The 17,504-nt window shown below is 42.5% G+C and overlaps 1 protein-coding gene across 1 annotated transcript in view; it reads right to left on the bottom strand.

Moving 5' to 3' along the window:
- Nucleotides 1–2,033: 2,033 nt before the first annotated feature.
- Nucleotides 2,034–17,504, bottom strand: part of LOC105387081 (tubby-related protein 4) — a 40,429-nt gene continuing 24,958 nt past the window's right edge. Inside the window, exons 3-15 of the mRNA XM_038113845.2 lie at nt 16,042–16,224; nt 12,174–12,347; nt 10,852–11,113; nt 9,074–9,174; nt 8,497–8,721; nt 7,898–8,114; nt 7,182–7,337; nt 6,617–6,735; nt 4,883–6,506; nt 3,953–4,133; nt 3,444–3,597; nt 2,974–3,171; nt 2,034–2,605 (exon numbers count right to left, since the gene is read on the bottom strand). Of these exons, the coding sequence (XP_037969773.2) occupies nt 2,489–2,605; nt 2,974–3,171; nt 3,444–3,597; nt 3,953–4,133; nt 4,883–6,506; nt 6,617–6,735; nt 7,182–7,337; nt 7,898–8,114; nt 8,497–8,721; nt 9,074–9,174; nt 10,852–11,113; nt 12,174–12,347; nt 16,042–16,224 (3,711 nt within the window). The 3' untranslated portion in view covers nt 2,034–2,488. The remainder of the gene's footprint in view (nt 2,606–2,973; nt 3,172–3,443; nt 3,598–3,952; nt 4,134–4,882; nt 6,507–6,616; nt 6,736–7,181; nt 7,338–7,897; nt 8,115–8,496; nt 8,722–9,073; nt 9,175–10,851; nt 11,114–12,173; nt 12,348–16,041; nt 16,225–17,504) is intronic.

Raw genomic sequence — 17,504 nt, 5'->3', positions numbered from 1 at the left:
GCCGAAGCAGCAACCGGGACCCACGGCTTAACGTCCCGTCTGAAGCACGGAAGCGTCCAGAAAAGAACCATTTGAAATCGGTAACTCATGCTGTACCTACCAATGGCTTACCGTATCAGTTGTTGCTTAACCTCAGTGATCAGTTACGATTACTGAAGCCAATTCGACTACGGACGCTTCCCAACTATGACCTTTTTTGGCGATTAATACATATCTACATACCGGTACATCACTATTGCATTTTTTTCACATTGGTTGCTAGGAAACAGCTAATAACAATAAACCATGACCAAATCTGTGATCAAATCCGGAATCCGGATATTCTATGAATTGAAGCTGTCATTTTAGTATGTAAACAAATCATTTTCTATGAAACGAACGCTTTGCCAACTAGATTGAGTCTAGTGAAAATTGAGACTGCAACTAGTTTTTATAAATCGGTGGGCCTTTTTGGCCTACCACCCCGCCAGAGGGGAACGTCTGCCTATTTCGTCTCCAGACCATTCATACTCAATGATGCTCACTATAGAAATGTACTGATGCGGTCTCCCTCACACGCCGACGTTGGCGCGTAGATGTAGTGAGCATCGTGACGCGGCGTACGGCGGTGACACTTGACGCGACCTACGGAGTAAATAGGAGACCCGGGCCTTAATAATAAATAAGTATGTATAGGTATAATACTTTCAATGTGTTTACGCAAAACATAACTTGCTTTGCAATTGAATACAAATTGCAACACACAACAACAAATGTATTTAAACTACACAGACATCAACTTGTAAAATATACATTTTATTTTATGTTATGCGCTAGGAATATAAATTATATTGTCAAGTTACAAGCTACTTGAGACGGTAGGTACTTGCTTCTTAACCCAAATGCATGACTATAAAATTTTTTAAAGGCTTCATTACACCGGGGCGCAACACTGTGCGGTATTGCGCCATGCCACAAGAGCTAAAGTTACTTGATCAGCAGTATTCTATGGTTTATCCTCTTGGTGTGATAGGTAGATCGACTAGAAACAATTGATAACTTCTATGATCTTGACCCAAATAATCCGTCATAGAATATGGCTGAACAAAAGCTCTTGTGGCATGCAAAAATACCGCACAGTGTTGCCCTAGTCCCTAGTGTGATGTAGCCTTAAGTTTTGCAATATCGGGTGAGTTACAATAAAATACATTCAAACTGTTTCACGTCAATTAATTTCTAAACATGTACCTAACAGTAACTAATGAGAACATCAACAGATTGCAACTAATAATTGTACATAAAATAAACATGGCACCTATTTAATCTTACGCTATAACTAAACAGTGCAAACGGTTAACTAAACACACATAAAACTTCATTTACATCCTATCGGACGTTGTAATAACATGATCCTTATATTCAACAATTACAAATATTTAAATGCACATATAATATAATTACGAGCACCTCTTTAAATAAGGGGTGTGATTTTTACAACTAATATTTCTATCTATCTGATGACTAGGCCGAAATGTGTAGCTGCCGTGATACTGCACAATATAAAATAATTTAGATCGTCTCTAATTTATAGAACTATAATGTATTGTTATATGCGACATTAAGACACGTGTTTTTAATGATGGTCCCAATGACACTATTGCAGTGATTCACTAATGGCTGACACATTGAGACTGTTGGGAATTTATTTTAATAAACTATCTAAGTTCGCGTACAAAATATTTCGGCGTGAATTCACTGTTGATTAAATATCAAATGGTTATTATTATGTATATATTTAAAGCGTGTTATTTATAGCTTTTAACTATTCTAGGTACACGACACGATATATTAGCCACATAAGATAATAATAATAGTTTTGATAAGTATCCTGAAATTCGAAAGTGGACTTAAATTTGACTCCGAAAAATTATAATCATTTCGATGATAGATAATAATATTTTATATTTTCCATAGGTCACTGCTAAAACCTAGGTACACAATCGAAATTTAATATTCACCGTAGAATACTATTCGAACGATCAGATTGTGTGCAAGTAGGCGTATCTTCTCGGATAATTGTTTATTAATCGATGATTAACTTTGAACACCCTTTCTTTCGGAATGTAGGGTAATAATGATAGATGCAGTATAATGCAGTAAAAAAATGGTGATATTTTATTCGCTACACGTTATCGTAGTTTATTCGCTATCACTCGACTAAAATCTAGCCTAGAGTGCGAGGGCGAGGCAAATAGGTAATACCTATTTAGTACCGATGTACTTTGTATTGGTTAAATCGAGTTTTGCGACATAGATATATATTATAGAGCCTAAATACGATACATTCCGATGACTACTATTCGACACAGTGTGTTCACTGACAAAAAGGCCTACTCAGACCGAATCCATATTGCTATCACGCGTAAAATGTATGCCGAATCGTTAAGAGATTTTTTATATCGTTCGCTACAGCGATACCTTTGCAGGGTTAACATATTTTAGAGAAGATTCACTTCAGACGTTGCGTGACGTTGGCCAGTGCCACTGCAAACGCCTGAAGTGCCGAGAACGGATACTGGAAGTCCAATGTGTAAGCGTTGCCGTCGATCCGCCCAAACTGCATCACCTAGGGACAATTAACAAATGAGTACATGATTCAATTATTGTACTAACTTTCAGTGCGTTGCTATTTTCATCTGAATTTGGAAGGCATGTAAAGAAGGGTAGATAAACTTCCTGCGTGTAATATTACAGATAGACTTGGGTTTGTCACCACGCTAGAAGGACTGGCCAGTCACATTAGCGTTAGCAGCTGAAAGGGAACGCAGGTTATTTGCATATAAAGAGAAGTTTATTTATGTCAATTGAGGAGACACATTTTGTACACGGCGCTGTTGTTTTTTGGAACACTTATCCTTCCCTCAACTTTCCAGAAGTCGTAGATCGCCTGCTCCTCTTTTGTCCTAAAATAGCCTATAACGCATTCCTCCCTACCTGTTTCCCATGATACTCTATCTGGAAGTTCTTGGCCGACTCCTGCGTGACCCGGCCGCCGAAGTCGAGCTGGTACACCTGGCTGTTCTCGTTCCACATGGGCGCCTTGTTGTGCATCACGAGCTGCCGCTTCGTCTGCTTGTCCGAGGGTCGAGGTTCAGCGGCGGCCGTGTTTATGTTGCCGCCCGCGCGCTTTATCTGTGGGGGCGTTTGGTGGTTAGAAGGGTGAAGTGCTGGTGAGATTTGGCATCGTTCAATAATCAAATTGAGGCAGAAAAACATCCAGAAAAGCTAACAAGAAACTTGTTTGCAAGCGAAGAAAATCATCCACGCGATGGAAAATGTTATGAGTTATAAAATGCAAGACATACGCCTGTAGAGAAAAAAACTTTCAAGAATCCGTTCACACAGCCCGGGTCGGAGCTCTCCTCTCCGAACCCGTCTGTGTGAACGTGCCCTAAGTTCCTCACCTTATTCCTAAGCTGTGCTTTCTGGAAGCTCTCCAGGTCGCGGTAGTTGCGGCCGTTGACCTCGCTGTACCCTCCGTTGGAGTTCTCGTCGTCTGAGCTCTCCGACGCTTTCTTATTTCTTCTCCGATTCAGCAGTGGCGAGTTCAACAGTTGTCTGTGGAAAATAAGATAATTTTATAGATCATTAATTTGTGCGCCTGTGCGACACCTCCGTATGTGGTGTTGTTATTGCTGCGGCTGCTACATTGGTCTTTACACCTATTGAATGGATAGAGACAGCTTATTAATACTTTCAAAATGGCGGACGACGTAGAACAGATGCTGCCATCTACAATGTACTCAATTTAATTACTATAACCTCTTACCGTATCGGCGACGCAGAGGATACCGCTACCGCTCCGGGTGACTGGCTGCACGTCGGCCGCGGCGACGTCGGTATCTCCAGCTGCTGCTGCTTGTTGCGTGACTTCATTATATTAGTGACGCAACAATCCAGCGTTATATCTTACCGTATCGGCGACGCAGAGGAATACCGCTGCCGCGCCGGGCGGGGCGCGGGCGCGGGCGAGGCGGGCTGGCTGCGCGCCGGCCGCGGGGACGTCGGCGCCGACGCACTCTCCCGTTGCAGCTGCTTGCTGCGCGACTTGCTGCGGGATGCCAGGAGACGGAGGGCCAGTTGTTCGAGTGAACCTAGGGGAGAGGCCTGGTTAGAGATGTGAACTGTACAAAGAGCCACGTGTACGGCCCCTTCTCAGATGTAAACTGTAATTATGATGGATAGATTTGCTATGACTATGAGAAAGAAGGATGTCTACTACTGCTGGTAAGAATCTGTTGTGCAGTCTTTGGATAGGTGGTCTTAAGCATTGGCCACGACATCTTGATCAGATGATGGTTGCAGCGTCAATTTATTCGATGGGAAGAGGTTTGCGCATCTGAGCATCGATGCTCTTATGGAGTAACAAGTAGTTGTTTACATTATTTCTAGAAGAATAGAAAGGCATTTCAAAAATTATTTCCTACTTGTTTTTTATAGTTTGCAAGCTGGCCATGCTAAATTAGATTTTTAGTTTGCGTTAAAAGTGCAATGCAGTTGACAGCACTGAATGTGTTTTGTGTGTTTGCGGAAGATGTGCGAATGTATTAGTGTTTGTCTACTGAACTACTTTGCTGAAGTGTGCGTGAAGGACAGCCAACTAAATGCGCGCTAGGCCTTTGTCGATCCTCACCGAGACTTAAATGATGGGTGTAACCATCGAGGCAAAAATACCATCAAGGAGACATGTCTAACCTTTTGCATACCGTGATTCTCTACGTACAAAACAACGACATATAAATCATTAGACGAATACCTGATTTGGAATATCAGAGTGTGCGTCTCTTGATATTAGCGTTTTCACCTCGCGGCGTGTGACAAAAGCCATCTACAGCATACTAACTATAATACTTGCTGTAGTCAGAGTCGCTGTCTGCGGGCGGCGCGGGCGCGGGCGGGGGTGCGGCGCGGGGCGCGGGGGCGGTGCAGGCGGCGCACACGTAGGGCGAGGCGGGCGGGCGCCGGTCGTAGGGAGCCACGAGCCGGCACGACGTGCACACGGGGTAGTTGCGCGCGCGCCCCCGCGCCTCCTCCGCACTTGTGCTGGTCTCCTCCGTGCTAGTCCTACTGCTGACCAACTCCTCAACCTTCGACGCGTGCAAGTCCAGCCGCGACGACCGCTTGCCGCTCTTCTCAGACGACAGGTTCAACTCGCTCGAGTCTAAGCTCTTTGACTTCCCGCACTTCTTCAGGCTCGGAGTCTTGGCGAGATCGTTCGGCTTGTTTGCATCTGTCTTGAAGTGTTCTCTGTTCCTGTGATGCCTGCGGTGTCGCTTGTTGTGCACGAGCACGAGGCGGCGCGGCGGGTCGCGCAGCGCGGCCAGCGGGACGGCGGCGTGCTCCACCAGGTCCAGGTAGCCCACGCTGCACGAGCGCGGCATGGCGGCCGGCGGGCCCCCCACCACCGGGCTGATGGCCACCGCGCCCCGCGCCCCCCGACCCGCCCCCGCCGCGCCCTCCGCCGGCGACTCCTCATCAATAAACTTCAAATCCTCACTCTTCTGAAGGTTCTTTAACGTATCTCCCCGACGCGAGATCGCATCCGGATGCACCTCATTCTCGTAATTCTTGTTGCACAGAGACTTCAATATCCTAGTTTCATAAGACCCCGACTCTCCACGGCTGCAGATGTTCTTTCGAAGCTTCGAAAGGCAATTGTCGGTGACGTGGTTGTCACACTTCTTAATGGTTACTTGTCTACTCGGTTCTAGGCTTAAATTAAGGCTAAACGGTTGCTGATCGATATTGGACTTTAGTGAGACGTTGTCCCCGCGGACGCTATAGTCTGTTCTGCCTCCACAGAAGTCTCCTCGACCTCCGCAGGTGACTGTTTGTGGGGAGGGCCTCTCGAATATGATGTCGGTTGGTGCTACAGCGTTTTTAGGGGACTGTAATGTTGGTACTGATCCTTCACACCGGAGCGGTGAGATGGCGTGTCGGTTCGGCACACTGTTAGTTCCACTCACGCGCCGCTCGGTCGCCGCGGGCGTGTGGCGCACCGGGGCGCTGTACACAGTCTCCGGCACATTACTCACACTCTCATTATTAGTATCAATATAAGGAAACTCGTCATAAGATTCGGCGCGAGCTAAAGAAGGGTTCGCGTTATTATTAATGGCAGTCTCATTCTGGATTATGTTGTTGGTGTTATTGACCCTTTCGTTCAGCGTTAGTTTCCTTCTAATGTTATTATTAGTATGGGACGGCGAGTTGTTAGCATTATCATTCGATTGGAAGACGTCTTCTTCATCTTCCGAAAATATGTTAGGGTTAAAAGTGGGGTCTGGACCTACTGGATAATCGTCCCTCAGTTCAGTGATCATAAGAGTCATTTGTCGCGGCTGCAGGTGTAGCAAGGAAGTCTTGTACGTCACTTGTCCTAAGTTGGCAGGCACATTCTTGGCTAATCCGTGCATTTTGAATTTAGTCCCCCAAATGTTGGACGTTACTTCTACTAGACGGATATCCTGAAACAAATAGGGAATCGTTTTATGAAAGCACGACAACGTTTCGTTAAGGCAGCGGAGCCACGTTAATTTCAGTAATAGTACAAATTCTTCTTTTATTGAATACAGACCTCGGGCAGTGAGTCGATGTACGCCAACTCCTCGTTCGCCTCGTCTCTCTCTGCGCTGCACATTTTCCGTCGCTCTCTCGCTCTCCGCCTTCTCTGTAGCCTCGGCGATCCGGAGCATCCTGAAATAGAACATATTCAGATATTTAAATTAGTTCGTTTAAAACTTACCTTTCATATTATGGAGTATCAAATGCTGTGTCAAATGTTAGGATGCCAACATAACTTTACTGATTATTTACGTTCCTCTCTGCGCATACACAGTTACGCTTTACTGATATCTATAACTATTGCTTTAATGACTACATAGGCTATACTTATAACTTACCTTTTTCGCGCTCAGTGTCAGGCGATTCGGTATGGTGTGGCTGGCCTCAGTGCCGGCTTTGGGATACGGGCACGTGCATTTATCGCCCTTCTCGCTACCAAAGTTACAAATACCACTCACCCTCTTCTCTCTCAGTGTCAGAAGAGTCGGTATGGTCTGGGAGGCGGCGGCGCAGGCGCGGGGTACATGACTCGAGCAATTATCACCCTACTCGCTACCCAGGCTACAGATACAACTCACCCTCTTCTCTCTCAGTGTCAGAAGAGTCGGTATGGTCTGGCAGGCGGCGGCGCAGGCGCGGGGTGCGTGGCGCGCGGGGGGAGGCGCGCCCCGCGCTGCTGGTGCTGCTGCTGCTGCTGCTCTCACGCGCTGTCAGTCTGTTGGTTAGGTTCTCGCCTGGAAAAAATATGTGATTGAATTTAAAAAGAAGCCCAAGTTATTCTTCAGTCCAATATAACATTATGGTGACAATACTCTTCAGATTTTCTAGATCATTACGTACCGGCCACACGGGACACAAAACGCGCACTTCTTATCGTTTCATTGATGCGCGTCTTTAGCCAGTCAGAATAGCGTTATTTGCTAGCTGCCCAGGGATATAGGTAAGGACGCGCACGACAAGACGTCGTAGTACTCGTAGTCGTCGTCGCTCCCATCACGGTTTGAGAGCAAACTTTTGTCACGTCTTGCACCCGTGCAACACATGCTGGTTATATCACCAAACTCCCCATTACCTTCAGCCTGCGGATCGAATATCACGAACTCGGGTCGGATCTTGCTGAACCTTCTTCCCTTCAGCAGCGGCACTAGCCCCCCTAGATGCTCGAGGTACAGGGTGTAGGTGCCGGCCTCCTAGTCGTCACCACATCGCGCTTCGAGAGGAAACTTTAGTCGTGTTTTCCACCCGTGCTACGCGTTGTGAAAGGACTAACTTCTACAACCAAATTCCCCCTTACCTTCAGCCTGCGGATCAAAGATCACGAACTCCGGTCGGATCTTGCTGGTCCTTCTTCCCTTGAGCAGCGGCACCAGTCCGCCCAGATGCTCGAGGTACAGGGTGTAAGCTCCAGCCTCCTCGTCGTCATGACGTAACATGGTGCAGTGAAGGCGGCCGGGCGACGCGGGCGGGCGGGACACGAAGCGGCGGAGGTCGTTGCATTCGGGCACGTTGCACTGTGGGGTAAATGGTGGGGTGAAATGTTGAGGTTTTATATGGATTGTTTTTAGCGCGTTTAGCGAATAAACTTCTCGTTCAGGAATTTTTGGGTTGTTAATTTGATAATCTAAAGTCTGTTTATTTTATTTCAGTTACTACCTGATTAACAGATTCTTAACGTTTCAATCAACAGGCGATTGTCCCGCGATTAAGTGACCTATCGTTCTACTGACGGGACAATCGAATCGACTGTTGAAGAGCCGTTCATATATATATACAATCTGTAAATTTTGTAGGTACTTACCTGAGATTAAAAAACCGACTTTACCTATAAACATTTTCATCACTGCTGCAAAGAATAAAATGAGGTATCTAGAAGTCACATCACTCCAAACTCACCCTAATCGTATGAGCAAACAGACTAGCCACCAGCGGCATCAGCCTCGGCGGCAGCGGCAGCTGGGCGGCGGCTTGCGGCGCGGCCAGCGACTGCGCGGCTCGCACCCTGGCCAGTAACTGTAGTGGAGCCACCACTCGCCACACGCGCGCCGTGGCCACCGCGCCGCCGCAAGCAACGAAGAGACGCCGCGCCGCGTGGCCCCAGGTTAGAGCTGAGACTTTTGCCTGGAGAAGAAAGTTTACGCGTTAAAATAGTTATAGGTATAAGCTTTGATGGTACCTAGGCCTAAAACCCTTCCTTGATTGGAAGGAGCCTTGTGCCTCAGCGGTGTGGACGTGATGAACGTTTGATATACCTATCGCTCGTGTTACTGACATATTCTACAGGTAGAGACAGAGGGGACGAAAGACACTCTAGACAATTTTAACGCAAACCTGTGAACCAATCTGAAGATTAGTGAGGAGAGTTCAAAGTGTTTGGGAGGGTAAATTTTGCTATAGTGAGCTTTTAAATCCTACACAATTGTTGTTGTTGTAAATTAGCATTTAGAGTTGTGTTTATTTGGTAAGTACTTACCTGATTATAGGGCACGGGCACTGTGTAGATGAGACTGCCGACGTCTGAGTAGAACTTCACTACATTCTTGAACGGGGGCGAGTCAGGAGATTCTGTCCCTTCTGAAACAACAGAGCAATCAAATGTAATGGTTTGTCGTGGAAAACAAACATTGTCAGGAAACAAAATGTATTTTACTGGTTATACTTTGTAACAAGTATTGATAATCAAGTATTTCAAGAATATAAAGTTAAAAGTTACAAGTTAATACGCAATAAAACGAGTATCCAATCGTAGATATTTCTCAAACACATAGCATTGGTCACCCCGCCCGCCCTAATAACCTGAAACTTTTAGCGTAGTTTTATATCTTTCCGGTCTGTATTCGAGAGGGTCATAAACCGACGTCTGCATGTTACTGAGTCTACGGGAAAAGCGTAAAACTAAAACCGTAAACCTCTTGATACACGGGACAATAATCCTAGCACTCATCATTTTTGCATTTGATCTACTATAAATATTGCAAGCACTAAATGTTTTATTTCCGTATTCAATCCCTCTACATAAGCTTTAGGCGCTTTGGCAAATGCTGATGTCGGAATATTCGCTAGATTCATTGATATGATACGTTTTGCAATCTGCCTTTTATCATTTGGCTGCGACATTTTATGTTTAGATTGCTAGACAGTTCAGTTCCTAGTAAGATTCAATTTATACATATACCTTGTTTATCTACTTAGGTAAAACTGTTAATCGTAGAAGGTAGTTTCGTAATCAACTAAAATGGCACCCGAATTTTATGGCGTAAGTCGTAAACAAAGCAAGTAGGTACTCGCAGTAGGGATTACGTACATAGGCAAATAGTAGTAAGTACATACAGTACGTAGGGACTTATTGTGCGTTTGTGATGGAAATCCGAGACGAATAATCTCACTCAAAGGTCGCGCTGTGAAACTAAAACCTCACGTCCCTACTTACTATTAAGTAGGTATTGTATTGATCAATAAATGAAGGTAAAACCTTACCTTTCTGGAAAAACCTAGCTAGTTTACTTTATTCAAGTAGGTTCAAAATCAACGGGCATAAATACAAAGTCAAAATTATTATTTAAAAACATTGGTTTTATAATTTGACGAATCAAACTTAATTATTTATAATTTGGCGTAGGTAAAGTAGTAATTAGAAAAGTGGTTATAAGGATCTCGCGCTACGCCACCCATTCGAAGGTTAAAAATGCTGAAAAGCCACAAATTCTTCATTATGCAGCTATTCAGTTAAAACAACAGAGTTGAATTAATGCTACGTTCCGTAGGTATGTGAAACTTCCCAGCCATAGTTGCAGGGAATGGGATTAACGCTAATCGCTTGTTACGGCCAAAGTTAATTCAGGGTTACCGGTGTATACTTGGCAATGAAGCCAACGTTCGTATAAACAAGATTTGCTGCGCAGCTGTCTATTTATGTACTTACATTTTATTATGTAATATAAGTATGTAATTGTACTTATCTCTCGATCGTATCAATGAATAAGGTAGGTAAAAAAAACAGAATATCGTTAGATGTTGATGTTGATGATGAGAGTCGTTACTTTCAAAATCTACGGGTAATTTTTTTCCACAGTTCGTTGTTTACATTGTGCAAATGTGCAAATTTAAGTAAAGACTGAATCAGTTAAAGTGTACTGAAGGACAGCGTCACAACAACGCATCGTATAGCATGCATGGCATGGCAATATTCTTGGGTAGATAGGTATATTGGTTAGAACCTTCCATCCACCATTATCAAATACCATCACTTACCAGGCAAAAGCGTGCCAGCGACCGCCAGCAGCTCCCTCGAGTTGGCCCACTCCATGGCCAGGGTATTCCCCCGCAACCCTGTCCGCACCCGCACGGGGCTGACGTCATCGTGTCCCCGTAGCAACACGATCTCCCCGTTGCCCAGGGCCACGGCCAACACGTGTCCCCCCCCGCTCTCCGCGCCCTCCTCCCCTTCCTCCATCTTGAACTTTTCGCACGACCACGCCATGGAGATTATGCCGCCTTCTGCTACTAACTGGACCTGGGGAATAAAAGAAAATATTAACTATTGAACCACCATCTGCCGCTTCACGGGTTCGTTATCGGCGTAGATAAACGTCACTATATCGCGATTCGCCATAAATACGGCACTGTGATGAGAGGAACGCGCGAAACGAGTTTATCGACGTCGATAATAGACATGTGCCGTAGCCGCAACGTCTACAGCCATTTGCGGTACCTAAATAGACGTGTGTTAGGTAAGGAGTGCAGATATTTTTTTATCGTTTATTGCTGGTGGTCCCAATTTGTAAAAGAGGCGCGGAACCATTTAAGACTCTAATTACATGATTTGTGCCTATACTAGATTTGCATAAAGTTGGTAGAAACAAGTAAGCAAGTACTTAACTAGTAGTTTACAAGGTCGCCAGCCCTTCGTGTGGTAGAGAATTATAAATTCCTTATCCTCGAAGCTTAGGTTAGTACTTAGGCTTTAACCTACTTACTTAATTTAAAAAAGCAAGTTTATTGATAAACTTGTTTTTATAATAAAGTTGTCGTGTTCAATACTAATAGCATTGTTTCACAGCAATGCAGTAACTACAATTGGCTTCGGTAAACTGTACGTGAATATATTGGGTCCTGTAAGTTTTATTGCCAAAGTTTGCAGATAATCTACAACCTTGATTCACAATGGGGCTGTTACATGTGCCTATTGTATTGAGCATAATAATATTATTGAATATCTGAAATATTGGAGATTTTAATATAAGTATTTATGATAAGTTTCGTATACTTAAACGGATTACGGCAAATCTCGGACCAAAAATTTTTTGTTCAGACAAAATATTTTCGATACATTCGTTCGACATGTTATAATCCAACTGTTTATAGGTATAGTCTGCAATGGTTGGATGGGGAATGCCAAAAATAGAGTGTTGTTGCGTTCCTTGGAAAATTCCTACATATATTATGTTATGCGGTGAACTATTATTACCTGACAATGACTGAACGTTCTGAGTATGAGCGGCTCATTTTGCTGAGTTACTGAGAAACCTGAGATTACTCAAGTGGAAATTAATGGCTTTCGTCTGGCCTCATACCTGCGACACCATAGCCCCATGCACGTCCATGACCACGAGCTGCGCGGATGCCGTGCCGAGGTACACCTGCGCGTCGTCCGGCGTCCAGCAGCCGCACGTGATGCGCGCGTCCAGCGACAGCATCGACGACCAGTAGCGCTGCCCGGCCACGGAACCCACGAGCACGAAGCCGTCCTGAGGGGAGGAGGGGTGGTTAGTAAAATTGTACTTTATCTATAAACTAGCTGTTCCCACGAGCTTTGCTTCGCCTTAAAAAGATTTCCCGTGGGAATTCTGGGATAAAAAATAGCTTATGTATTAATCCAGGGTGTCAGCTAACTCCATACAAAATTCCATTAAAATCGGTTCAGCCGTTTTGACGTGAAGAAGTAACAAACACACACACACACACACACACACACACACACACACACACACACATTCACACAAACTTTCACTTTTATAATATTAGTAGGAAGTACGATACTTAGGGCCTTAATTACCATCAGAATGTAGACACAATGTTCGTAAACGCAGTAAAGAGGCTGTCATTCCATCATCTAATTTTTTTCGTGGAAATTCTGTATGATTCAGTATCACTGAATTTTACGAAATAATTAAGGACCGTTGCATATTTTTTACATACAGTAATTTGTTTCATAGCGTGGAAGTAGTTCATCTCTATGAAATACTGATAAGATCTTAGCCTTTAAAAAACCTTTTATATTCGTATTCACAAAACCAAGTACCTATAAAGTGAACACGTTTATTATGGTGGCTTTTATACATTTTTATGACCAATAAAAACTCTGTAGTAAGAGTCTAAGTAATGAATCCTTAGCGTAGTGCTACATTACAGTACAGTGTCTACCTATACTATCTATATTGTAACGTCAATTCAATAATAAAATTACCATATGTTTTTTAATTGGCACATCATGATTTTACACTTTTTAAGTGCTTATAGTTATGGCCTCTAGTACACTTTTTGCAATTGACGTAAACTTAAAGATCCTTGGTTTTCATTGGGTACCTCTAGTACGGGATTAAACACAGGATAAACTCTGTTATTTCCTAGTTCAGAGCAGTATTTCATCTACCTTTAGCATTAAGAGTTGACCTATTGTTAAAATACTACCTATAGTTATCTGAATAAATATTATGCTCTTATTCTTAATTGCTATTTTTGAAAACTAAAAAAAATTACGTTATCTCCTGTCATCTGCATACATTATGTCAAAATTTTCATGATAGTTTCCGCAAGAGGCGCCACTTAGTATGCGAGAAAACGGAAATTTTTATAGTTTTCGCCAAACTATCAAACCTGTACTAGACCCCCACATTATTTGTCAAAAGTTTCATAAAAGTTTTCACTTTGTATTTTAGAAAACGTAAACTTTTTTAGTTTTCGTCAAACTATTAGACTGCCACTATACTAGACGCCATATTACTTATGCTACGACAAAGTAGGTTCAATAGTAGTAGTAGTAAAAGTAGCAACATAGCCAGTGATATACTATAAGTTAATGAATATAACATTATTGTCATAAATCGTCACATACGTAAACTATTGAGTATCATGAGCGCTATCTCTGCCATAATGGCATATTAAGGTAGCGATACTTTGTACATAGTTCTAAGCCGATCTAGTAGTATCGTTCGTCGCCACGTACGTCGTCTATCTATACAGTCTATAGTAGTATCAAACGAAGTGCTACGCAGTTTACGTAGCACTGCGTGGTGGCAGTATGGGTGGTATGTAGCGCTACGCCACCGCCGTAGTAAGGGTTGTAGCGCTACGCCGTACGCGGTAGTATTGCAAGCAGCGCTACGCTTGACGCGTAGCCGAAGACCATAGGCTTATAAACAAACTAAAATCCAGAATTTTATCAAACTAGATAATTTGGAGCACGAACACCAATTCGTACTTTTACCGGTGCTATGTTTACCCGTCCTTCATCTTTGCCCGCAACATAATAACATCATCAATATTAATTTCTTCTCCTTGAACTTCTATATCCAATAAATATGTAGGTATGTACCTACATATGTACCTAAAAATACAAAAATAATGTTATTATTGGCACTCTGTAACCAACTTTTCTTGGTCCTTTAACTGGATATTAATCAAAACATTCGAACATCGTAACGATATAAAATGTAGGAGAAAACGTTTTATCTATCTATATAAAGTGAAAATCCTGTACTTAATTCTACACGTTTCCTCTGACTAAGTTATACGTTTCGTGATCGTTTATTATATCATTAAAAAACGATGCGGTATTTTATTCGCACTCGCCACAACTGGATAAATCACGTGACGTGGCCGTGACCGCGAGAGCTTCTGTAAAATTGCCTTCCCAAGGACACCGGGCTGCAAATGTAATTAGCTCCACCACGGGCCAGAGTGCTGGCTGGCTGGCTCAAGGCCCACAGGTAAACGGTAAGGATTGTAAAGCTGTTTAATGTCTCTAGATTATGTAGATCGTTAGAGAATACGGTAGTAACTCAGATGAAGCAGTGCTTCAGAGATGAAAATATATTTGTAACCAATTTATATAGGTCATTCATTAAAAGTTCTGAACAATTCAATATCTAATGGGTCCAGTAACTTTTTTATGAATAAGGGGCCAGTCTTTAGCTTTTAATGAATGACCTATAAATTGGTTAGTCTTAGAGGGTTAGTCTTTATTTTTTCTTTACCTATTCGCCTCATGTCTCGGCTAGAGTTACTTAGCTAGAACTGTAGCTTAGGATTTCTAAGTTAATAACGATAAGTGCTTCGTAGTAAGCCTCGTAGGGACTAAGTACTTGTCTTTATTTATGGGGTCTGATTGTCGTGTTTATGCTTCTGGGTCCAGATTTTTGATTTTTTTTTTTAAGTTTAACAAAAATTACCACGTAAAATTGTGGATTCTCATTTAACCTACGCATAAGCATACATAATATACATCAGCCTACAACGAGGCAAACGTGTTCTGTATGCGTAAGTGAATAAACCTTTTTACTAAATGGAATATTTCAGTGACAACAAAACTGCTCCTGGTTACCTATATGCCTACACGTAATACAAAAGTTATATTTTTAACAGCTTAATCTCTATCTATGTATTTATATGTAAGCTGTAGATTTCAATGCGTAGATAAGGTATGCTGATAAGTTTGCTGAGGAAATATTTTAGTAGTTATATCGTTATTTCAACTAAGTAATAAATAATCTTATCTATTTAACAGGAGTTATTGTAAAGGTATAAGTACCTGATCCTTCTATTAACAAACAAGTTAATTAATCGCTATTTGAAGAACCTACACACACAATACTGTACAATAATATAATAAATCCAGTATGGTGGGCGGAAAATACAACAATGTAGAGCTTCTAATATTAGTACGATATAATAGCATGTACTCAGGTATCCCTGAGGTAGTCCTTTGTTATCCTTACTGTCGTTCTTTCCTTTTTCATTTTGTGCTGTGTAGACATTATTAGCTGGAGAAAAAAGAGAACCTCGCGATTCCCGTTTTAAATCCAGTTGCTGAAAACCAATCTACTTATAATGAATGCAGCCGCCGACGCTACTCAGCTATTCCGAAGCCAGAATTTATAATGCATGGATTTGCGGTAGTTATAGATAGTTACATATTCCACTCGCTAGACAGACGCTTCGACGACTTACCAATTCACTATAGCTATAGACTCCATTAAAATTTGTAAAACACTCCAATAATTTACAAGAACCACCATCAATAACAATAAACTCTATCCAATACTTCCTGTGGGTTGACTGGTAGAAAATGTGTTTACCATTAAGTCCACCCTTTGTACACTTATTTATATATTTGTTCAATAAAGGATTACGTAAATAATAATAATATCATGATAAACCTACCTGGTAGCAAATAAGCGCCATTCGGCCGTCGTGCGACCACGAGAAGTGTGTGACAGGCGTGCTCCGGTCGTTGATCAGCTCGATGCTCCAGCGCCCCTCGTACTTGATCCACACGAAGATCACGCCAGAGCTGTCACAGGAGGCCAGCTTCTGGTAGGGCTCGTTCCATTTCACCAGGATCACCTGTTGAAGAGCAATATTAAGCCAATGGTAAGGTTGTAATGGGTGAAATTGCTGCCGCCATAGGGAAAGATCTCCTGAGGAGATCCCTGAATTTGACAGTGATTTTGTTGTGTGACATACTTTGGATGAGTCCTATGTCAAGCTGTGGACGATTAGGTGCTAATATTGATGATGAAATTGAGTTATTGTACTGCTACAGCATAAAATTTAATGTACTTTACACAAACTATTCATAATCATCAATTCTTAGCATACTTACTTTTATTAGTAAGTATGGGTTGTAATAATGGGTGAAGATTAGTGTAGGTATGTTGTGTGTTGCAAGAGTGCATAAATCTTTAAGCTATCTATGTATCTAATAAGAGAACAAAACATGATCATGTATTCCTCTTTCCCGTCAGACAAATATGTTTTAACTTTTAACACATCATGTTTCCCTTAATTATAACTCCGCGTACAAATCCATCCAGTGCTGTGTCGCTTGAAACAACTTTTATGACGACGTAAAAGTTGCCCCGCCCCCCGCCCGACAGATCGTGTTTTGTTTCAAATCTCCAACGACCATTACTTTGAGTGGCGATCTCTTTATACCCCATCCACACGCTCGGCGAACAATGGCAAACAGCAAACAGCAAACAGCAAACACTGACGTGTGGATGGGTGTTTGTCGTTGTTTGCCTGTTTGTGTTTGTGTTCGCCAGTGTTCGGCATCGGTGTCGGTTTTTCTTGCCAGATCAAAGGATGTTCGGCAAACAGTTCGCTACGTATCCAGACGTCTGGCAGCGATCAGTAAGCGCGCTAGCATTGCGGGAGGCGGACGTATCAACTTGCTACACTTTTTCGTTGGCGCGCATTTTTTTTATGTATGTTCATCGATTACTCCGCCGTTTATGAAACGATTTTGAAAATTCTTTTTTTTTTGTATTGGGTTGAGCTCCCAAGTGGTCCCATTTTTTTTCAGAATTTTATCTCACCCCTAAGGGTGGGTAAAGGGGTAAAAACAGGGTATGAATTTCCATTTTGGACACATATTAACCGATTCTAATGAAATTAAAAACATAAATATAGTTCTTGTAACAAAAAAATATGATGGTGACCTTGAGCTGATCTGATGATGGAAACGGAAGGCAGTCAAGGGAACTCCTCAACGGTATATAGCAACTACCTCGTGTTTAGGCTTGAATGATTCGTATTGATTAGTAGGACTTTTTGGTATCATTTGCATCTTACTTTTGATTAAAAATTATTGCAAATAAACTAAAAACTATAATACCTATAAA

This window comes from Plutella xylostella, chromosome 9 (genome assembly GCF_932276165.1).
Source record: "Plutella xylostella chromosome 9, ilPluXylo3.1, whole genome shotgun sequence".
NCBI classification, from domain to species: domain Eukaryota; kingdom Metazoa; phylum Arthropoda; class Insecta; order Lepidoptera; family Plutellidae; genus Plutella; species Plutella xylostella.
The sequence above is the reverse complement of the archived record's forward strand: the minus strand, read 5'-3'. Positions and strand labels throughout refer to the sequence as shown.